At 37.7% G+C, this 24,184-nt stretch overlaps 1 protein-coding gene across 3 annotated transcripts in view; it reads left to right on the top strand.

Annotated features, from left to right (window-relative positions):
* Nucleotides 1-23,222, top strand: part of LOC133664733 (phosphatidylinositol 4,5-bisphosphate 3-kinase catalytic subunit alpha isoform) — a 99,301-nt gene extending 76,079 nt beyond the window's left edge. For all 3 annotated transcript variants that reach the window (XM_062069602.1, XM_062069604.1, XM_062069603.1), the window contains 7 exons: nucleotides 7,391-7,497; nucleotides 7,669-7,790; nucleotides 11,152-11,230; nucleotides 13,576-13,746; nucleotides 13,826-13,943; nucleotides 14,034-14,185; nucleotides 21,709-23,222. In XM_062069602.1, the coding sequence (XP_061925586.1) occupies nucleotides 7,391-7,497; nucleotides 7,669-7,790; nucleotides 11,152-11,230; nucleotides 13,576-13,746; nucleotides 13,826-13,943; nucleotides 14,034-14,185; nucleotides 21,709-21,979 (1,020 nt within the window). In that variant the 3' untranslated portion in view covers nucleotides 21,980-23,222. The remainder of the gene's footprint in view (nucleotides 1-7,390; nucleotides 7,498-7,668; nucleotides 7,791-11,151; nucleotides 11,231-13,575; nucleotides 13,747-13,825; nucleotides 13,944-14,033; nucleotides 14,186-21,708) is intronic.
* The last annotated feature ends 962 nt before the right edge of the window (nucleotides 23,223-24,184 follow it).

Genomic DNA, 24,184 nt, shown 5'->3' with positions numbered 1-24,184 from the left:
CTTGGCCATTGCAGAACATTCCACTTCTTTGCCTTGAAAAACTATTTGGTTGCTTTCGCAGTATGCTTCGGGTCATTGTCCATCAGCATTGTGAAGCGCCGTCCAATGAGTTTTGAAGCATTTGGCTGAATATGAGCAGATAATATTGCCCCAAACACTTCAGAATTCATTCTGCTGGTTTTGTCAGCTGTCACATCATCAATTGATATAAGAGATCCAGTTCCACTGGCAGCCATGCATGCCACTTCCACCACCATGCTTCACTGATGAGGTGCTATGCTTTGGATCTTGAGCAGTTCCTTGCCTTCTCCATACTCTTCTCTTTCCATCATTCTGCTACAAGTTGATCTTTGTCTCATCTGTCCATAAGATGTTGTTCCAGAACTGCACAGGCTCTTTTAGATCTTTCTTGGCAAACTCTAATCTGGCCTTCCTGTTTTTGAGGCTCACCAATGGTTTAGACCTTGTGATGAAACCTCTGTATTTCCTCTGGTGAAGTATTCTCTTAATTGTTGACTTAGACACAGATACACCTACCTCCTGGAGAGTTTTCTTGATCTGGCCAACTGTTGTGAAGGGGTTTGTCTTGACAAGGGAAAGGATTTGTCTGTCATCCACCACACTTGTTTTCTGTTGTCTTCCATGTCTTTTGGTGTTGCTGAGCTCAGCAGTGCGTTCTCTCTTTTTAAGAATGTACCAAACAGTTGATTTGGCCACACCCCAAGTTTTTGCTGTCTCTCTGATGGCTTTGTTTTGATTTTTTAGCCTAATGATGGCTTGCTTCACTGATAGTGACAGCTCTTTGGACTTCATATTGAGAGATGACCTCCCCAGATTCCAAATGAATATACCACACTTGAAATGGCATCTAGGCCTTTTATCTGCTCTTTGTAAATGAAATAAATGAAAAACAAAAACAAGGGAATAACACACACCTGACCATGGAACAGCTGAGTAGCCAATTGTCCAATTACTTTTGGTCCCTTAAAAAGTGGAAGGCACATATAAAATGTGTTGTAATTCCTACACCGTTCACCTGATTTGGATGTAAATACCCTCAAATTAAAGCTCAAACTCTGCACTTAAAGCACATCTTGATTGTTTCATTTCAAATCCATTGTGGTGTTGTACAGAGCTGAAATACTGAAAATTGTGTCAATGTCCAAATATTTATGGACCTAACTGTATGAATGAGGTAGATCCCCTCGACTTGGTCAATTGAAAAGTAGCTACCTGAAGAAAAAGTGTGGGCACCCCTGGTCTACATCATGCTCTTTAACTTAGGAAATAACCAATAAAACCTATACAGTGTTTTTAATGTAATGTAATCATAATATATATTAATATTGCAGGTGACCATTTAAAATTATGTAAGCTTCTATTTCTCATTATAGTAATTTGAAGGTAAATAACTTTATCCTAAATAAATAAACATAACAATTAAATTAAGTCTCATTTCTGTGAGCAAAAATTTAACTTAAATAAATATTGAACATCTTACTAGGGCTTTTTTTCCCAGTTGCAAAAACAAGGTCGGACATTTTCATTTTGTATATCGCCATCACAGGATCATTACATTTTTTGCTTGTTTGTCCGTGTTGATGGGCTCATATTGCTCATCTGATTTGAAGGTGAACTATTACCACAACGGGACATTTAGTTTTGTAATCATATTTTTTTTCCATCCTGATTTTTTATTTATTTTGCAGAACTTCTCACTTGCGAGTCGCTATGCTCTCTGTCGTGCGTGCGGTCTCGCTGAGTCGCTCTCCGCCCACCCAGACAAAGATTGTGAATGACTGAAAAGAGGGCTCACTGCGCTCTGTTCATTCTGTTGTTAAATAAACGTGCTCAGGTGGTGAGAGCGATCCACAGAGTAAGACTTCTTTCTCCCGTTTTGGAATGAGATTCGGATACACGCGAGGCTCAACAATTCTGAGTGGCGAACATGTCTGTTACTCAAATGCCGGCGACGGCCGAGAACAAAAAATTAAAACCTTAGCCTCTTGCGGTTATTTATCGCGATTTGATGTCGATTAATCGTGCAACCCTACTGTCAAATAACAATATGTGTATCATTGAGAAATGTTTCTAATATTTCGTTTAACATAATATAACAATAAAATACTGTAAAAAATAAACTAAACAATTACAAAGAATAACATGATAGTCAAAATATCTGAAACACTTATTATACAAGTTTATATATAAAGTAAATCATGGCTCCCTACATTACATTATTTGTATTACGCAGCTTTAGTATTGGATCCTATTAGATTGTTCCTAATGATGTGGCCGGTGAGTGTTATAGTCATGCTTGTTATCCAGCTAAACTGTGAAATCCCTGTGAATAAGTGAAATGTGACCTTCACAGCACAGATAGTCTTTATGAGTTAGGAGTAGGGTTGTCTCGATACCAATATTTTGGTACCGGTACCAAAATGTATTTTGATACTTTTTGATACATTTCTAAATAAAGGGGACCACAAAAAAAGGGTATTATTGGCTTTATTTTAACAAAAAATCTTAGGGTATATTAAACATACACTACCGTTCAAAAGTTTGGGGTCACATTGAAATGTCCTTATTTTTGAAGGAAAAGCACTGTACTTTTCAATGAAGATAACTTTAAACTAGTCTTAACTTTAAAGAAATACACTCTATACATTGCTAATGTGGTAAATGACTATTCTAGCTGCAAATGTCTGGTTTTTGGTGCAATATCTACATGGGTGTATAGAGGCCCATTTCCAGCAACTATCACTCCAGTGTTCTAATGGTACAATGTGTTTGCTCATTGGCTCAGAAGGCTAATTGATGATTAGAAAACCCTTGTGCAATCATGTTCACACATCTGAAAACAGTTTAGCTCGTTACAGAAGCTACAAAATTGACCTTCCTTTGAGCAGATTGAGTTTCTGGAGCATCACATTTGTGGGGTCAATTAAACGCCCAAAATGGCCAGAAAAAGAGAACTTTCATCTGAAACTCGACAGTCTATTCTTGTTCTTACAAATGAAGGCTATTCCACAAAATTGTTTGGGTGACCCCAAACTTTTGAACGGTAGTGTATGTTTCTTATTGCAATCGAAGAACACTTTTTGTCCTTAAATAAAATAATAATAATAATAACTGGGATTTATATAGCGCTTTTCTAAGTACCCAAAGCCGCTTTACATGTTAAAAACCCATCATTCATTCACACCTGGTGGTGGTAAGCTACTTTCGTAGCCACAGCTGCCCTAGACTGACGGAAGCATGGCTGCCAATTTGCACCTACGGCCCCTCCGACCACCACCTATCATTCATTCAACATTCATTCACCGGTGTGAGCGGCACCGGGGGCAAGGGTGAAGTGTCCTGCCCAAGGACACAACGGCATGGTAAGAGGCGGGGAGCGAACCTGCAACCCTCAGGTTTCTGACACGGGCGCTCTACCCACTACGCCATGCCGATCAAAATAGTGAACATATTAGACAATATTGGTGTGGGAAAAAATCGATAATTTTTTTTTAATAATATATTTTTTATTTGTATTTTTTTGATTAATCAATCCAACAAAACAATACACAGCAATACCATAACAATGCAATCCAATTCCAAAAGCAAACCCGACCCAGCAACACTCAGAACTGCAATAAACAGAGCAATTGAGAGGAGACACAAACACGACACAGAACAAACCAAAAGTAGTGAAACAAAAATGAATATTATCAACAACAGTATCAATATAAGTTACAATTTCAAGATAGCAGTGATTAGAAATCCCTCATTGACATTATCATTAGACATTTATAAAAAAAAAAAGAAAAAAAAGAATAATGTAAGAATTACAGTTGCTTACACTTGCATCGCATCTCATAAGCTTGACAACACACTGTGTCCAATATTTTCACAAAGATAAAATAAGTCATATTTTTGGTTCATTTAATAGTTAAAACAAATTTGCATTATTGCAATCAGTTGATAAAACATTGTCATTTACAATTATAAAAGCTTTTTACAAAAATCTACTACTGTGCTCGCATGTCAGCAGACTGGGGTAGATCCTGCTGAAATCCCATGTATTGAATGAATAGACAATCCTTCTGAATCGGGAAAAAAATCGTTTTTGAATCGAGAATCGTGTTGAATTGAAGAAAAATCGATTTTGTTATCGAATCGTGACCCCAAGAATCGATATTGAATCGAATCGTAGGACACCCAAAGATTCACAACCCTACTAAACAACTTGTCTTTTATTAGTAAGTAAGCAAATAAAGGCTCCTAATTTGTCTGCTGACGTATGCAGTAACATATTGTGTCATTCCCCATTCAAAATTATAAAGGACAAGCTGTAAAAATTGATTATTAATCTACTTTTTGTTCATTTACTGTTAATATCTGGTTATTTTCCGTTTCAACATGTTCTATCTACACTTCTGTTAAAATGTAATAATCACTTATTCTTCTGTTGTTTGGATACTTTACATTAGTTTCGGATGATACCACACATTTAGGTATAGCGCCGATACCAAGTAGTTACAGGGTCATACATTGGTCATGATTTAAGTTCTCATGTGTCCAGGGACGTATTTCCTGAGTTTATGAATATACTGTATAATGAATAAAAAAAACAAAAAAGAAAGATTTTGTGACGATAAAAAATATCGATGTAATCCAGTGTTTCCCACACATTCATTTATTTGTGGCGGCCCGCCACGAAAGAATTACGTCCGCCACAAATAAAAATAAAAAATGTTTTTTTTATTTTTTATTTTTTTTGTCCTGTTCAGCTTCTCAGGCAAATCATATAGTTGATGTAGATGCCCATATTGGCTGTTCAGATTTACTTTACAAAAGAGAAGTGTAGGATACTTCTCTTGTTGCCTTATTTGTATTTGACCACTACTGTTTTCTGTTTATTTGTTACTGACTGTGGCAGGACACCTCTGCCTCTGTTTCACTTTATGTTGCTGGTAAATAATATGGTTGTAGTAGTAGGCTAAAGTTAAATTATTTAGTATGCACTAATTAAATGGGCAGAGCTTTAAGAGACATTTTAGCTTTTATATTTTATAAGATATATTTTTTGTAAGAACCACAATTAATAAATATATTTCAGTGAATAACTTATTGTTCAAATCTGTATATAAATATATACATAAAGTGTTGTAATTATATTGTAAAATGGATGGATGGATGGACGTTTAAAACAAAACTCTTATTATTAATTAGTAAGTATACATTTTTTGAGCCTTTTTAGAGAAAATCATATCATTGTAGTAAATTATGCAAATTACTCGATGATGTCATGGTGACCACGCCCATAGGCACGCCCCCACCACCACAGGTATCTTGGCAGTTTATGGGAAACACTGATGACATGGTTCTCTTTATCATGTCCAAAAAAGCAACACAAATACTTGTTTGTTAATCTCTTATAAAGTTTATTTATTTGAAGATAAACAGTGCAACATTTATCAAATTGACCTACGATTATTTAAAATGTAAAATGAAAGTGTATTTTAAACAAGGTACTGTACAGTACAGGCCAAACGTTTCGACACACCTTCTTATTCAATGCGTTTTCTTTATTTTCATGACTATTTACATCAGGGGTGCTCATTACGTCGATCGCGAGCTACCGGTCGATCACGGAGGGTGTGTCAGTCGATCGCCAGCCAGGCATTACAAAAATAGTCCTAAAAATGAGCGATCATAAATCTTCACTATGACGTCACTTTCGTCACTTGATTAACATTCACGGCACCCGAGGGTCTTCTGAGATGACGCTGGCTGCTGCCAGCTCATTATTAAGAAAAAATGACCGACAGGAAGGCGAGAAACACTTTTTATTTCAACAAACTCCGGCGCCGTACCTGTCGTTAAAACTCCAAAGACCGACTGCACAGTTGCACAATAAAAGTGCTGCTTCATCCTGCCTGCACTAACAAAATAAGAGTCTCAGAAAGCTGGCATGCACAAGCTAGCAAGCTACGGAGTTTGCCGCCAATGTATTTCTTGTAAAGTGTATACAAAGGAGTACGGAAGCTGGACAAATAAGATGCCAAAAACCAACCACTTTCATGTGGTATTGGACAGAAAGGAGGCCTTTTTTTGTCCTCCATTTGAAAATGCGGACGTTATCAGCACCACTGTCTGATTCCTATCAATGCAAGTCATCAGAATCAGGTAATACACCAACTTATATTCTTGTCTTCATGAAAGAAAGGAATCTATATGTGTTAAACATGCTTGTATTATCTTTAAACACCTTTAACTTGTTAACAATATTAACTATATGTGTTGAACATGCTTGCATTATCTTTAAACACCTTTAACATGTTAACAATATTAACTATATGTATTAAACATTCTTGTATTATCATTAAACACCTTTAATTTATTAACAATATTAACTATATGTGTTAAACATGCTTGTATTATCTTTAAACACCTTTAACTTTTTAACAATATTAACTATATGTGTTAAACCACTTGCATTATCTTTAAACACCATTAACTTGTTAACAATATTAACTATATGTGTTAAACATGCTTGCATTATCATTAAACACCTTTAACTTGTTAACAAAAACATATGTTTCATAAATAAGTAAATATAGATTATATATATGAATGAGGTAGATCCCCACGACTTGATCAATTGAAAAGTAGCTCGCCTGCAGAAAAAGTGTGAGCACCCCTGTAGATTGTCACCAAAACTACGAATGAACACATGTGGAGTTATGTACTTAACAAAAAAAGATGAAATAACTGAAAACACGTTTTATATTCTAGTTTCTTTAAAATAGCCACCCTTTGTTCTGATTACTGCTTTGCACACTCTTGGCATTCTCTCGATGAGTTTCCAGAAGTAGTCACCTGAAGTGGTTTTCACTTCACAGGTGTCATAGTTTTGATGCCTTCAGTGACAATCTACAATGTAAATAGTCATGAAAATAAAGAAAATGCATTGAAAAGAGAAAGTGTGTCCAAACTTTTGGCCTGTACTGTACAAGATTGCCTCGAATCAGATTTAATTGTATAAAATCTTATCAAATCGTACAGTAGGTCGAAATGTATCAATCGTCCCAAACTGTAGAGGTGCACACCTCTTGCATTACTTGTTTTGGCTTTTTTGGGGGGACAAAAGAGCGGTAGATTTCTGACACTTTTCATCATCGTTGCTTGGTATTGCAAAGAGTTGCGGACAGTAGAGCGAGCTCGTGGGTGTTTATCCTCCCTCTCAGCCCACAGCAAAGTCGTGTTACATCATGCTGAAGGAAGAATAATTTTGCTGGAGTAAACCAGCAGATCGGCTGTGCTTCCATTTACTGCCCTGACTAGACTCCTTCAGCTGTTTGCATCTGGAGTGTTATTGATTGACTTGTTTCTCTGCGCTCAGGTTCAAATGAAGTTTCTGGTGGAGCAGATGAGGAGGCCTGACTATATGGACGCATTGCAGAACTTCACCTCCCCGTTGAATCCAGCACATCAACTAGGAACCCTCCGGTACTTCAGACTCCTTATGTAACTCACCTGAAAGGGTTGACATCTCATCAGTCTTGCAGAAAGAACATGTTTTTTTTTATAAGGGGATTAAATGTCTCTAACGTACGGTAAACTCAAACAATGTGGAGCTATTCACTATTTTCCCCTGCTTTTCATTCACTCCTTCTTCAGTTTAGAGGAATGCCGAATGATGTCATCTGCCAAGCGACCTTTGTGGCTTAATTGGGAAAATCCAGATTTGATGTCAGAGCTCCTGTTTCAGAACAACGAAATCATATTTAAAAATGGAGATGGTGAGTTCTTTATGATGTTACCATATACAGTGCATCCGGAAAGTATTCACAGCCCTACCCTTCTTCCACATTTTGTTATATTACAGCCTTATTCCAACATTTTTTAAATAATTTTTTGTCCTCAAAATTCTATACACAATACCCCTTAATGACAATGTGAAAAGTTTACATTTTTTAATTTATTAAAAATAAAAAATCACATGGACATAAGTATTCACAGCCTTTGCTCAATACTTTGTTGATGCACCTTTGGCAGCAATTACAAGTTCAAGCCTTTTTGAATACAAATACCACAAGCTTGGCACACCTATCTTTGGGCAGTTTCGCCTTTTCCTCTTTGTCCGCTCCTCTTTGCAGCACTTCTTAAAGGCCTACTGAAATGATTTTTTTTTTATTTAAACGGGGATAGCAGATCCATTTTATGTGTCATACTTGATCTTTTCGCGATATTGCCATATTTTTGCTGAAAGGATTTAGTAGAGAACATCGACGATAAAGTTCGCAACTTTTGGTCGCTGATAAAAAAGCCTTGCCTGTACCGGAAGTAGCGTGACGTCGCCGGAGGAAGGACTCCTCACATTTTCCCATTGTTTACAATGCAGCGAGAGAGATTCGGACGAGAAAGCGACGATTACCCCATTAATTTGAACGAGGATGAAAGATTTGTGGATGAGGAAAGTGAGAATGAAGGACTACAGTGCAGTGCAGGACGTATCTTTTTTGGCTATGACCGTAACTTAGGTACAAGGGTTCATTGGATTCCACACTTTCTCCTTTTTCTATTGTGGATCACGGATTTGTATTTTAAACCACCTCGGATACTATATCCTCTTGAAAATGAGAGTCGAGAACGCGAAATGGACATTCACAGTGACTTTTATCTCCACGACAATACATCGGCGAAGCTCTTTAGCTACTGAGCTAACGTGATAGCATTGGGCTCAAATGCAGATAGAAACAAAATAAAAAAATCCCTGACTGGAAGGATAGACAGAAGATCAACAATACTATTAAACCATGGACCTGTAACTACACGGTTAATAATTCCCAGCTTGGCGAAGCTTAACAATGCTGTTGCTAACGACGCCATTGAAGCTACCTTAGCAACGGGACCTCACAGAGCTATGATAAAAACATTAGCGCTCCACCTACGCCAGCCAGCCCTCATCTGCTCATCAACACCCGTGCTCACCTGCGTTCCAGCGATCGACGGAAGGACAAAGGACTTCACCCGATCATCCGTGCGGTCGGCGGCTAGCGTCGGCTAAAGCGTCTACTATCCAAGTCAAAGTCCTCCTGGTTGTGTTGCTACAGCCAGCCGCTAATACACCGATCCCACCTACAACTTTCTTCTTTGCAGTCTTCATTGTTCATAAAAAAATTGCAAAAGATTCACCAACACAGATGTCCAGAATACAGTGGAATTTTGAGATGAAAACAGAGTTTTTTTGTATTGGATTCAATGGGGTACCAATATTTCCGTTTCAACCATTGACGTCACGCGCATACGTCATCATACATAGACGTTTTCAACCGGAAGTTTAGCGGGAAATTTAAAATTGCACTTTATAAGTTAACCCGGCCGTATTGGCATGTGCTGCAATGTTAAGATTTCATCATTGATATATAAACTATCAGACTGCGTGGTCGGTAGTAGTGGGTTTCAGTAGGCCTTTAATAAGTCTTAACAAAGACACTTGTAAACACGTTAGCTAATGCTAACGGCGCTAGCTTCATTTTTAACTGCAACAATTGCAGTGAGCGAACTCGTCCAAAAATGTCGCCATAGCACAGGGGTGTCAAACGTACGGCCCGCGGGCCGGATCAGGCCCGCGAACAGGTTTTTACCCGGCCTGCGGGATGAGTTTGCTAAGTATAAAAATAAGCCAGGATTTTTGAATGAAAGAAACTGCTGTTCTAAATGTGTCCATTAGATGTCGCAATAGCAATTCTTTGTATCTTTGTCGATTATGCTAAATATGTAAAAAATGATGTTAGTGCACCAGTCGAGGAAAATTAGCAAACTACATAAATAACATCCTGTAATTCTATTTTGATAAAAAAAAAATGTATCTTAATAGTTTGAAAATTAACACCAATGAGTTGACTGATGAACATCATCACATAGTTTATTCAGAAAGTATAAATAACGACAAATAAAGGTAGAATACTATGAACCGCGACATTAAGTGTAAAAAAAAAACCCAACAACATTATAATTTGTACATTTTCAGAATGAGCTTGTTCTGTTTTTAAACAAAGAAAGCAATCTGAAGTTGTTTTTATTTTTAAGTTATTGTGCCGTGATTTTACCACTTTGGAGTACCGTATTTTTCAGAGTATTAAGTCGCTCCGGAGTATAAGTCGCACCGGCCGAAAATGCATAATAAAGAAGAAAAAAAACATATATAAGTCGCACTGGAGTATAAGTCGCATTTTTTGGGGAAATGTATTTGATAAAAGCCAACACCAAGAATAGACATTTGAAAGGCAATTTAAAATAAATAAAGAATAGTGAACAACAGGCTGAATAAGTGTATGTTATATGAGGCATAAATAACCAACTGAGAACGTGCCTGGTATGTTAACGTAACATATTATGGTAAGAGTCATTCAAATAACTATAACATATAGAACATGCTATACGTTTACCAAACAATCTGTCACTCCTAATCGCTAAATCCCATGAAATCTTATACGTCTAGTCTCTTACGTGAATGAGCTAAATAATATTATTTGATATTTTACGGTAATGTGTTAATCATTTCACACATAAGTCGCTCCTGAGTATAAGTCGCACCCCCGGCCAAACTATGAAAAAAACTGCGACTTATAGTCTGAAAAATACGGTATATTTTTCTCCATGTAGCCCCCGATCTAAAATGAGTTTGACACCCCTGCCATAGCACAAACAATAAAACACCATTTCAATCCTATGCTTGGGTTTAATGACTATATTGAACATGAAACATTATGGCCATTAGCGAAGAAAAATCTATAAATTAGCCGCACCCTTTTATAAGCCGCTGGGTTCATTGTGTAGGAAAAATGTAGAGGCATATAGTCCGGAATGTTTGGTATAAGGTTGTCGCAGGAGGCTGCAATATATATCACGATGTAGATTTTAGGCCATATCGCCCATTTCTATTACCATATGTTTTCTTTGCTGTGGCATTCATCATCTTCTTGTTTTATTTGGAGTTCATAAAGACCAAATGCATCTGCCTATGCTGTACTACGTGTCACCAAACTGACTTTGACAGTTCTCCATAATGCCGAATGCATCATGCAGTTGATATAAGAGCAGTTGTTAATTGGAACTCATTTTGCTGTCTGTCCTTGTCTGGCTGTGCCACTGCAGATCTGAGGCAGGACATGCTGACGCTGCAGATCATTAGGATAATGGAAAACATCTGGCAGAACCAAGGCCTTGATCTCAGGTAGGCGCTTATTTTCACCGTGACAGCAAGGATGCAGGTGCTCATTACTAGGCTGCGGAGAACTTTTATGTTTATTGCTCTACGCCATGGGTCCCCAACCCGTTGATCGCAATCGACCAGTCGATTTTTGGGACCCTACCTAATATGATTACAAAATATTTATTAATATGCAGTGTTTCCCATAAACTGCCAAGATACCTGTGGTGGTGGGGGCGTGCCTATGGGCATGGTCACCATGACATCATCGAGTAATTTGCATAATTTACTACAATATGATTTTCTCTAAAAAGGCTCAAAAAATGTATACTTACTAATTAATAATAACAATTTTGTTTTAAACGTCCATCCATCCATTTTACAATATAATTACAACACTTTATGTACATATTTATATACAGATTTGAACAATAAGTTATTCACTGAAATATATTTATTAATTGTGGTTCTTACAAAAAATATATCTTATAAAAATATAAAAGCTAAAATGTCTCTTAAAGCTCTGTCCCTTTAATTAGTGCATACTAAATAATTTAACTTTAGCCTACTACTACAACCATATTATTTACCAGCAACATAAAGTGAAACAGAGGCAGAGGTGTCCTGCCGCCGTCAGTAACAAATAAACAGAAAACAGTAGTGGTGGTAGATAGACACAAAGCTTCATCAAACATCTGATCCACTGAACAACGAGCTCCAAAAATCTTGATCCTACACTTCTCTTTTGTAAAGTAAATCTGAACAGCCGATATGGGCATCTACATTAACTATATGATTTGCCTGAGAAGCTGCCTTAATTCTTTCGTGGCGGGCCGCCACAAATAATTGAATGTGTGGGAAACACTGATATGACATCAGTGACACCCCCAACCGGAGAATTACCAACAGACCCACCTTCAGGCAAGCATTTCAACACCTGGAAACACAAACGCAGATTTCATGACATGCTCATAAATCATCGAGCTGCAACAATACATTAAAGTACCAGTGGAAAAACAAGTTGCCTCTATATTAAAGCTATTATCATATATATATATATATATCTGATTCATGGCACCAAAAGACTTGCTAAGTTTGCGAATACATAGATATGATCAAAATGGTATCAGTCTCACGGAGATTCCCAAGCCATTTTGAGAAATGGTTAGGAAGCCAGTCACGTGGTCGCGTGACGCCGCGCTAGGAACCAAAGATCCCTTTCCCATCAATAACGATGCTAATCAAGCAGACTTTGTGAGAGCCAATAACTATTACTTTTGAAAAAAAATATGACCCGGTAACCTATATTTTTGAGCCCGAACACAAAGAGGATGAGCAATAAGTTTTAGAAGCCGAGTGATGGATGCAGTTTCACTAGACCAGGGGTCGGCAACCTTTACCACTCAAAGAGCCATTTTGACCCGTTTCACAAATTAAAGAAAACAATGGGAGCCACAAAACTCTTTTGAAATTTAAAATGAAATAACACTGCATACAACGTTTTTTTTTTGCTTTGTGCTATGTATAAACCAGGGGTCTCAGACACGGGGCCTGCACCTTAATATGAAAATGTAATGTTAGTGCGGCCCGCGAGTTTTATAGGAATGGCGCTTGACAGCGTCATACTTGCCAAACCTCACGATTTTTCCGGGAGACTCCCGAATTTAGGGCAACTATTCTCTCGAATGTCTGCTGATTTTCACCCTAACAACAATAATAAGGGCGTGTCGTGATGGCACTGCCTTTAGCGCCCCCTACAACCTGTACATACAGCGTGCCAGCCCAGTAACATGTTGTATGAGGCTTCTACAGACACACATGAGTGACTGCAAGGCATACTTGGTCAACAGCCATACAGGTCACACTGAGGGTAGCCGTATAAACAACTTTAACACTCTTACTAATATGCGCCACACTGTGAACCCACACCAAACAAGAATGACAAACACATTTCGGGAGAACATCCGCACCGTAACACAACATAAACACAACAGAACAAATACCCAGAATCCCATGCATCCCTAACTCTTCCGGGCTACATTATACACCCCCGCTACCACCAAACCCGCCCCCCCCTACATATCAACCCCTGGTGGTCCTGTACTGTATATATGAACAAAATGACGGTTGTCAGCTATTAGCATATATTACCTCAATCAAACATGGCGGACATCTTTGTTACAAGATACTGCAGTAGCAAACAGTAAAGATGCGGTACTTCTGCACGGGACAATCCGCTTTAATGAAGAAAAAAAGATTTGTGATATTAATCGAGATTGGAGGATATGAAAAAATGAATCTTGATAATTGTTTTTGCCATAGGTGACAGCCCTTCTACATCCTCTACTTTTTGCTCCTTCTTCTGCTAGGATGCTTCCCTACGGTTGTCTCTCCATTGGTGACTGTGTTGGTTTGATTGAGGTGGTGAGGAATTCTCACACCATCATGCAGATCCAGTGCAAAGGAGGCCTAAAGGGGGCGCTGCAGTTCAACAGCCACACACTGCACCAGTGGCTTAAGGATAAGAACAAGGGAGAGATGTGAGTGGCTTTCATTGTAATCATGACGACAGTTGTCAGGACAGAGAACCTAATTTCAATGCACATTATTTAATTTTAGGTATGACCAGGCCATAGATCTGTTTACACGGTCATGTGCAGGCTATTGTGTCGCCACATTTATCCTGGGCATAGGTGACAGACACAATAGCAACATCATGGTCAAAGATGATGGACAGGTAAAGGTCACACGTTTAAATTGATTAAGACGTTCTCTGATGATGGTGTGTCGCATTTCATTGAATAATCTTGTTTATGATGCACCACAGCTTTTCCACATCGATTTTGGCCATTTCCTTGACCACAAAAAGAAGAAGTTTGGATACAAGAGAGAACGTGTGCCCTTTGTGCTGACGCAAGACTTCTTGATCGTCATAAGCAAAGGAACGCAAGAGTGCACCAAAACAAGAGAGTTTGAAAGGTACCACTAGTGCCCAATATGAGTCAAAAATACAACCTTAAAAATGATTTTAGGATTTTTAAACACATATACCTTTTTACCTTTTAAATTCCTTCCTCTTCTTTCCTGACAATTTAAATCAAGGTTCAAGTACATTTATTTTTTCTATTGTAAAGAATAATAAATACATTTTAATTTAATTCTTCATTTTAGCTTCTGTTTTTTCGACAAAGTGAAGTGAAGTGAAGTGAATTACATTTATATAGCGCTTTTTCTCAAGTGACTCGAAGCGCTTTACATTGTGAAACCCAATATCTAAGTTACATTTAAACCAGTGTGGGTGGCACTGGGAGCAGGTGGGTAAAGTGTCTTGCCCAAGGACACAACGGCAGTGACTAGGATGGCGGAAGTGGGGATCGAACCTGCAACCCTCAAGTTGCTGGCACGGCCGCTCTACCAACCGAGCTATACCGTCCCGTGTGGGACGGTATAGCTCCCACACGGGAGCTATACCGTGTGGGAGTATATATATTTCACAAAAGAATATTTGTGAAATATTTCTTCAAACTTATTATTATTAAAATTCAAAAAAATTCTTCTGGCAAATCTACAAAATCTGTAGAATCAAATTTAAATCTTATTTCAAAGTCTTTTTAATTTCTTTTAAAATGTTTGTTCTGGAAAATCTAGAAGAAATAATGATTTGTCTTTGTTAGAAATATAGCTTGGTCCAATTTGTTATATATTCTAACAAAGTGCAGATTGGATTTTAACCTATTTAAAACATGTCATCAACATTCTAAAATGAATCTTAATCAGGAAAAATTACTAATGATGTTCCATAAATTCTTTTTTTCATTTTTTCAAAAAGATTCGAATTAGCTAGTTTTTCTCTTCTTTTTTTCGGTTGAATTTTGAATTTTAAAGAGTCGATATTGAAGATAAACTATGTTTCAAAATTTAATTGTCATTTTTTTCGTGTTTTCTCCTCTTTTAAACCATTCAATTAAGTGTAAATATCATTAATTATTAATAATAACATAGAGTTAAAGGTAAATTGAGCAAATTGGCTATTTCTGGCAATGTATTTAAGTGTGTATCAAACTGGTAGCCCTTCGCATTAATCAGTACCCAAGAAGTAGCTCTTGGTTTCAAAAAGGTTGGTGACCCCTGACATAGCCCATACACCACTGCCGTCTAATAAGGCAAGGCAAGGCAAGGCAGCTTTATTTGTATAGCACTTTTCATACACAAGGCAGACTCAAAGTGCTTCACAGACAACAAAGTGAAATGAAAGAAAATAAAAGCAAAATTAAAAAGCAGACAATAAAAATAAAAACAGTGCGGACGTTAAAAGTTAAAAGATTAAAAGATTTAGCTGAAAGCTAAGGTGAACATAAAAGTTTTCAGTCTAGTTTTAAAAGTAGTCAGAGTTGGGGAGAGTCTGACATCTTCAGGAAGTTTATTCCAGCTATTTGTTGCATAGTGACTGAATGATGCTCTCCCTTGATTTGAGTTTACTCTGGGAACCGCTAACAGATTGGTCTCAGAAGATCTTAGTGATCTAGAGGGCTTATATAGTGGGAGCATATCAGTAATATACTTGGGCCCTAGACCATGTAGTGATTTATATGTGAGCAGGAGGATTTTGAAATCAATTCTCTGATGTACAGGGAGCCAATGTAAGGATTTAAGAATTGGTGTCATGTGCTCACATTTTTTGGTCTTTGTTAGAACTCTAGCAGCAGCGTTCTGAACAAGCTGTAGCTGCCTGACAGTTTTTTTGGGAAGACCTGCAAGGAGACCATTACAATAGTCTAGCCTACTGGTAATAAAGGCATGTACAAGTTTTTCAAAGTCTTGAGCTGACATGAGCCCTCTGTCTTTTTACATTTTTGAGGTGATAGTAGGCCGATTTTGTTACTGATTTGATGTGACTGTCGAAATGTAAATCAGAATCTAAAATAACCCCAAGATTTCTGGCTTTATTTGAGGTTTTCAGGGACAGCGATTGAAGGTGTTGGACGACTTTAAACCTTTCTTTTTTAGCACCAAAAACAATTATCTCAGTTTTATCTTCATTTAGTTGGAGGAAATTTTGGCACATCCAGTGTTTGACTTGCTTAATGCACTGGCACAGATGATCTATGGGGCGATAGTCACTTGGAATTGCAACTGCACGCAAAGTCTTCTTGCTATAACACACTTTACATAATCACCACATGGCAGAGATTTTTGGGATATATATATTAATATATATATACAGTTTATATATATATTAGGAGTGTAACGGTACACAAAAATTTCGGTTCGGTACGTACCTCGGTTTAGAGGTCACGGTTCGGTTAATTTTCGGTACAGTAAGAAAACAACAAAATATACATTTTTTGGTTATTTATTTACCAAATTTGCAAAATCTTCCACCAAAAATATTTTTCTTAGTGGAATATTTTATGTGAAGTAATCAGAACCTTGGATAGGTCAATAATTCATAATAACATTGATTTTGATTCAATATTATGTTTTGGGCAGCACGGTGGAAGAGGGGTTAGTGCGTCTGCCTCACAATACGAAGGTCCTGAGTAGTCGTGAGTTCAATCCCGGGCTCGGGATCTTTCTGTGTGGAGTTTGCATGTTCTCCCCGTGACTGCGTGGGTTCCCTCCGGGTACTCCGGCTTCCTCCCACCTCCAAAGACATGCACCTGGGGATAGGTTGATTGGCAACACTAAATTGGCCCTAGTGTGTGAATGTGAGTGTGAATGTTGTCTGTCTATCTGTGTTGGCCCTGCGATGAGGTGGCGACTTGTCCAGGGTGTACCCCGCCTTCCACCCGATTGTAGCTGAGATAGGCTCCAGCGCCCCCCGCGACCCCGAAGGGAATAAGCGGTAGAAAATGGATGGATGGATTATGTTTTGAGCAATGAGTTTGAAAGAAAAAAAAACAGCTTTGTTTTATTAGTCAACATTGCAACTTTTTCTAAATTACATTTAAAGTTAAAGTTAAAGTACCAATGATTGTCACACACACACTTGGTGTGGTGAAATTTGTCCTCTGCATTTGACCCATCCCCTTGGGGAGCAGTGGGGAGCAGTGGGCAGCAGCGGCGCCGCGCCCGGGAATCATTTTGGTGATTTAACCCCCAATTCCAACCCTTGATGCTGAGTGCCAAGCAGGGAGGTAATGGATCCCATTTTTATAGTCTTTTGTATGACTCGGCTGGGATTTGAACTCCAACCTACCGATCTCAGGGCGGACACTCTAACCACTAACCTTTAAGCTTTTTTATTTCACTTTTGTTATATTTTTGTTTATTTTAATAGTATTTTTAGAATGTGCCGTGGGCCTATAAAACATTAGCTGTGGGCCGCAAATGGCCTCCGGGGCACACTTTTGACACCCCTGCTATAGATGATAAAAAAAAAATCTGATAAATCTATGGATAAAAAGCAGAGCCTGGCGACGCATGCGCGTTTATCATAACTCTCTCTTTCTCTCTGTCTCTGCCCGTCCCTCACGAATGCTGCTGCGCGCACAATTTGTTTTGTTTTTAACCCCTTCTTAACCCTGAACGTACATTGAAAATACATGCAACGCTAACTCAAAATGCCGGACATTTGAGGCATTTAAGAAACTCCGCCCCGCAAAAGAGGACATGTCCGGTGAAAAGAGGACGTATGGTCAGTCTATCGTAGCCCGTTAGCTGCTACCATGCCGTGTATCGTGCCTCGGTGTGCATTGTTTACACAACGTGCGTTACGCTACTTAATATGTCCATGTGGATACTTGTTCTGTACACCTCCGAACCGAACCGGAACCCCCGTACCGAAACATTCCAATACAAATACACGTACCGTTACACCCCTAATATATATATATATATATATATATATATATATATATATATATATATATATATATATATATATATATATATATATATATATATATATATATATATATATATATAATTTTTTTTTTTTTAAAGAGGCCCTATTATGCAAAAGAAACTTTTTTTTACCGATAGTACCTGCTTATGTGTTTTATTCAAGTGCAATGTTTTATTCAAGTGTGATGTCAGAAAATTATCCACATATGGTAAAAATTGACCCAAACATCCTTGCTGGAATTAAAAAATATGTAAAACCGGCTGTGTTACAACATCATGTCCACAATGAAACCCAACAAAGGAAAAAGCTCTGATGTTAGTTGTTTGTTTGTTTTAACAAGCCCAAGTCACTACACAAACTTTCAGCCTCATCCGAAGAAAAAGTGCCTTAATTTTAAATTTGATGATTCGTGGCAATGTGTCTTCAACTGTGACAAAGTCGCTTTGAGTGTGTGCAAAGATTACACTTAGACTTAGACTTAGACAAACTTTAATGATCCACAAGGGAAATTGTTCAACACAGTAGCTCAGTTACAATGATGGAAAGGACAATGCAGGTATAAATAGACTAAAAAAGCTATAAAAAATCTAACATATATACGAATATATACATAATATGTGCACAGAATAATTTATATACAGATATATTATATTATGTCTATAACATATATACAATATATACCAATGACCATGTACAATATTACAGTATATACAGTATATATGACAGCAGCAGCATAAAATAGAGAGTAGGTCCAGCAGGAAATAGAAAATAGACATTAAAAAAAAAAGGGAAGTAGCTAACATGTCAGGTGTCAGGTAATAGGCAGATGTCATCTATTGCTGTATGGCGAGTGATTATACAGCTGGATGGAGTACGGAATGAAGGAGTTCTTGAATCGCACAGTGCGGGAAGGAAGTTGAAGGAGCCTGCTGGAGTATGAGCAACCACAGACCTTCACAAAATGATGGATTTTTCAAATAAAAAACAACTTTTATAATAACAGTAGGTTAGAAATGTGTGAATAATACATTAGTAGTGTTAGCTCAATTTGTTGTGTAGCTACCGTATTTTTCGGAGTATAAGTCGCACCGGAGTATAAGTCGCATTTTTGGGGGAAATTTATTTGATAAAAGCCCACACCAAGAATATACATTTGAAAGGCAATTTCAAATAAATCAAGAATAGTGAACAACAGGCTGAATAAGTGTACGTTATATGAGGCATAAATAACCAACTGAGAACGTGCCTGGTATGTTAACGTAACATATTATGGTAAGAGTCATTCAAATAACTATAACATATAGAACATGCTATACGTTTACCAAACAATCTGTCACTCCTAATCGCTAAATCCCATGAAATCTTATACGTCTAGTCTCTCTAATAATTTCACACATAAGTCGCTCCTGAGTATAAATCGCACCTCCGGCCAAACTATGAAAAAAACTGCGACTTATAGTCCGAAAAATACGGTAGCATTAAAATAATGTAAAGGTGACTAATGGGTGTTTTTTCATGTCTTGAGGGTTCTAATAATGTTGAAAAAAGTCATACAATTTTTTTTATGTTGTAGCTATGAAAATATTTGATTTATAATGAGTAATTCCTACTTTGTGGAAATTCATTTATCGTGGTCATGTCCGGAAGCAATTAACAGCGATAAAAGAGGGACGACTGTATATAAAACTTGCAAATGAGACTCAAAAGTGTAAGAAATAGACTTAGACAAACTTTAATGATCCACAGGGAAAATTGTTCCACACAGTAGCTCAGTTACAAAGGATGGAAAGGATAATGTACACAAGGGCACAAAAAGAGGGCGAAAACCAAAGGTATAAAGTAGACTAAAAATTGACCATAGTAGCAATATAAAATATAACATATGTCATACTGACATATTATATATACAGTATATAATATATATTGATATATTATTATAGTATGTTATATTATTATATAATATATACAATATATATCAAATCCCAATTAACATGTACAATAATACAGTATGTATAACAGCTGCAGCAAAAAAAAACGGGAGCATAAAATAAAGAGTAGATCCAGCAGAAAATATACAATATAAGTTATTATCATTATCAATATTATCATTATCAGCTCAATGTTAAATGTTATATAACCAAATTAGATTGTATTACTAAACAAATGATCATTTATTAACACATAAACACACACAGAAGTACCGTATGGATTGAAATGTGAAAGGTACTCATCCTTGGTGAATATACTAGTATCTGTGATGTTTAAAAAGTTGTTGATGACCTGTTTTAAAGGCCTACTGAAAGCCACTACTACCGACCACGCAGTCTGATAGTGTATATATCAATGATGAAATCTTAACATTGCAACACATGCCAATACGGCCGGGTTAACTTATAAAGTGCAATTTTAAATTTCCCGCTAAACTTCCAGTTGAAAACGTCTATGTATGATGACGTTTGCGCGTGACGTCAATCGTTGAAGCGGAAGTATTGGTACACCATTGTATCCAATACAAAAAGCTCGATTTTCATCGCAAAATTGTATTCTGGACATCTGTGTTGGTGAATCTTTTGCAATTTGTTTAATGAACAATGAAGACTGCAAAGAAGAAAGCTGTAGGTGGGATCGGTGTATTAGCGGCTGGCTGCAGCAACACAACCAGGAGGACTTTGACTTGGATAGCAGACGCGCTATCCGACGCTAGCCGCCGACCGCATCTATGATCGGGTGAAGTCCTTCGTCGCTCCGTCGATCGCTGGAACGCAGGTGAGCACGGGTGTTGATGAGCAGATGAGGGCTGGCGTAGGTGGAGCGCTAATGTTTTTAGCATCTGTGAGGTCCCGTTGCTAAGTTAGCTTCAATGGCGTCGTTAGCAACAGCATTGTTAAGCTTCTCCAGGCTGGAAAGCATTAACTGTGTATTTACATGTCCATGGTTTAATAGTATTGTTGATCTTCTGTCTATCCTTCCAGTCAGGGGTTTATTTATTTTGTTTCTATCTGCAGTTAAGCCCGATGCTATCACGTTAGCTCCGTAGCTAAAGTGCTTCGCCGATGTATTGTCGTGGAGATAAAAGTCACTGTGAATGTCCATTTCGCGTTCTCGACTCTCATTTTCAAGAGGATATAGTATCCGAGGTGGTTTAAAATACAAATCTGTGATCCACAATAGAAAAAGGAGAGAGTGTGGAATCCAATGAGCCAGCTTGTACCTAAGTTACGGTCAGAGCGAAAAAAGATACGTCCTGCACTGCACTCTAGTCCTTCACTCTCACGTTCCTCATCCACGAATATTTCATTCTCGCTCAAATTAATGGGGTAATCGTCACTTTCTCGGTCCGAATCGCTCTCGCTGCTGGTGTAAACAATGGGGAAATGCGAGGAGCCTTTCAACCTGTGACGTCACGCTACTTCCGGTACAGGCAAGGCTTTTTTTATCAGCGACCAAAAGTTGCGAACTTTATCGTCGATGTTCTCTACTAAATCCTTTCAGCAAAAATATGGCAATATCGCAAAATGATCAAGTATGACACATAGAATGGATCTGCTATCCCTGTTTAAAGAATGGATCTGCTATCCCTGTTTAAATAAAAAAAAATCATTTCAGTAGGCCTTTAAGTGTTGGAATCAAATTTTAATTTCCTCCCGCCCATCAGGTTCCAGGAGATGTGTTACAAGGCATACCTGGCAATCCGGCAGCACGCCAACCTCTTTATCAACCTCTTCTCCATGATGCTGGGCTCCGGGATGCCCGAGTTGCAATCATTTGACGACATCGCGTACATTCGCAAGACCTTGGCCCTGGACAAGTCGGAGCAGGAGGCCCTGGACTATTTCATGAAGCAGATGAACGACGCTCATCATGGCGGCTGGACTACCAAGATGGACTGGATCTTCCACACTATTCGCCAGCACGCCATGAACTGAAACGGCACCCACAACGAGCGGAGTAAACAGACTTTGGCACGGAAAGAACCCTAACGGTGAACACTAAGGCCTGGTCCCTCTTTCGCCAGCATGTGACTTTTCAACCATTACCTGCCAGCGCAGTATGAACGGCGGTGCTACGAAGAGCCTTTTATCAGGGACATGATGCCTAAATGTTGTCACTTCCTTTTGCTGCACTACATGACCTTCAGATGGCGTGGTGGACTTGTATTTCATCAGTTCTTCATCGGAATTAAAACCGTCTAATGGACCTAAACTGCATAAGAACTAACTACAGTAAAGACACTTTATTTTTGTTATTATTTTTTTATTCAACTACATCAGCATTAAGAGAGGAACATCACTATGAAGTTACTTGTTTTTCCCCTCTGTACAAGTGAGAATTGTCAAACTACATTATTTCCACTGCCTATTTTCAAAATAGGAGTGTGACACAGTATGTATGCATGCGGAAAAAGGACACTAAGGATCCACTCCCATTTTACAATCCTAAAAAAAGGCAAATAGCAATATCCAAGTACAGAACTGACAGAGGAAGTGTTGTGGCAAACACTTTAAACAGCATTTATGAACAGGACTTTTTTGCGTGTACCTGAAATAGTGACTTATTGTAGCATACAGATGATATGTCTACAGTTTAGAAGTCATCCCACTCTCATAAGTAATTTTTTATGTTTTTGTACAGCAGTATATTCATTGATGTGTATGCATACAGTGCACATATTCCTTTTTTGAGTCTTTCTACTGAGCCAAAGTACTACAGATGTATAACCCTGCCCACTACTCAGCAGTCTTATTGTAAACATAATAAGGCTACTTTCACACTGCAGGGTAGGAAGTCGATGAGATTTTTTTTGTCAAATCCGATCTTTTTATGCCGTCGCACATTACAAAAAAAAAAAAAAAAAAGGCGAAGTCTAATGTGAACACAATCTGACCCACATGCAGACATGACATCACGTGTGCTGCAGTGTTTACGGAATTCTAGTAGTAGTAAGACATTAGTAGTACTAGTAGCATTTTTGGCAATTTCAAGGAATTTGTGCAATCATAAAGTCAACATTTCCTGATCTGAATTATTGCGTGTAGAACAGGTGTGTGTGTGTATACAGTACAGGCCAAAAGATTGGACACGCCTTCTCCTCATTCAATGCGTTTTCTTTATTTTCATGACTATTTACATTGCATATTGTCACTGAAGGCATCAAAACTATGAATGAACACACGTAGAGTTATGTACTTTAACAAAAAAAAAGGTGAAATAACTGAAAACATGTTTTATATTCTAGCTTCTTCAAAATAGCCACCCTTTGCTCTGATTACTGCTTTGCACACTCTTGGCATTCTGTGAAGTGAAAACCATTTCAGGTGACTACCTCTTGAAGCTCATGGAGAGAATGTCAAGAGTGTGCAAAGCAGTAATCAGAGCAAATGGTGGCTATTTCAGTGTTTCCCATAAACTGCCAAGATACCTGTGGCGGTGGGGGCGTGGTTATGGGCGTGGTCACCATGACATCATCGAGTAATTTGCATAATTTACTACAATGATATGATTTTCTCTAAAAAGGTTCAAAAAATGTATACTTACTAATTAATAATAAGTTTTGTTTTAAACATCCATCCATTTTACAATATAATTACAACACTTTATGTACATATTTATATACAGATTTGAACAATAAGTTATTCACTGAAATATATTTATTAATTGTGGTTCTTGCAAAAAATATATCTTTTAAAATATAAAAGCTAAAATGTCTTAAAGCTCTGCCCCTTTAATTAGTGCATACTAAATAATTTAACTTTAGCCTACTACTACAACCATATTATTTACCAGCAACATAAAGTGAAACAGAGGCAGAGGTGTCCTGCCACAGTCAGTAACAAATAAACAGAAAACAATAGTGGTCAAATACAAATAAGGCAACAAGAGAAGTATCCTACACTTCTCTTTTGTAAAGTAAATCTGAACAGCCGATATGGACATCTACATCAACTATATGATTTGCCTGAGAAGCTGGACAGGACAAAAAAAAAAAAAAAAACATTTTCTATTTGTGGCGGACGTAATTCTTTCGTGACGGGCCGCCACAAATAAATGAATGTGTGGGAAACACTGTATTTTGAAGAATCTAGATTAGAATATAAAACATGTTTTCAGTTATTTCACCATTTTTTTGTTAA

Source organism: Entelurus aequoreus, linkage group LG14 (assembly GCF_033978785.1).
Source record: "Entelurus aequoreus isolate RoL-2023_Sb linkage group LG14, RoL_Eaeq_v1.1, whole genome shotgun sequence".
Classification (NCBI taxonomy): domain Eukaryota; kingdom Metazoa; phylum Chordata; class Actinopteri; order Syngnathiformes; family Syngnathidae; genus Entelurus; species Entelurus aequoreus.
The sequence above is the reverse complement of the archived record's forward strand: the minus strand, read 5'-3'. Positions and strand labels throughout refer to the sequence as shown.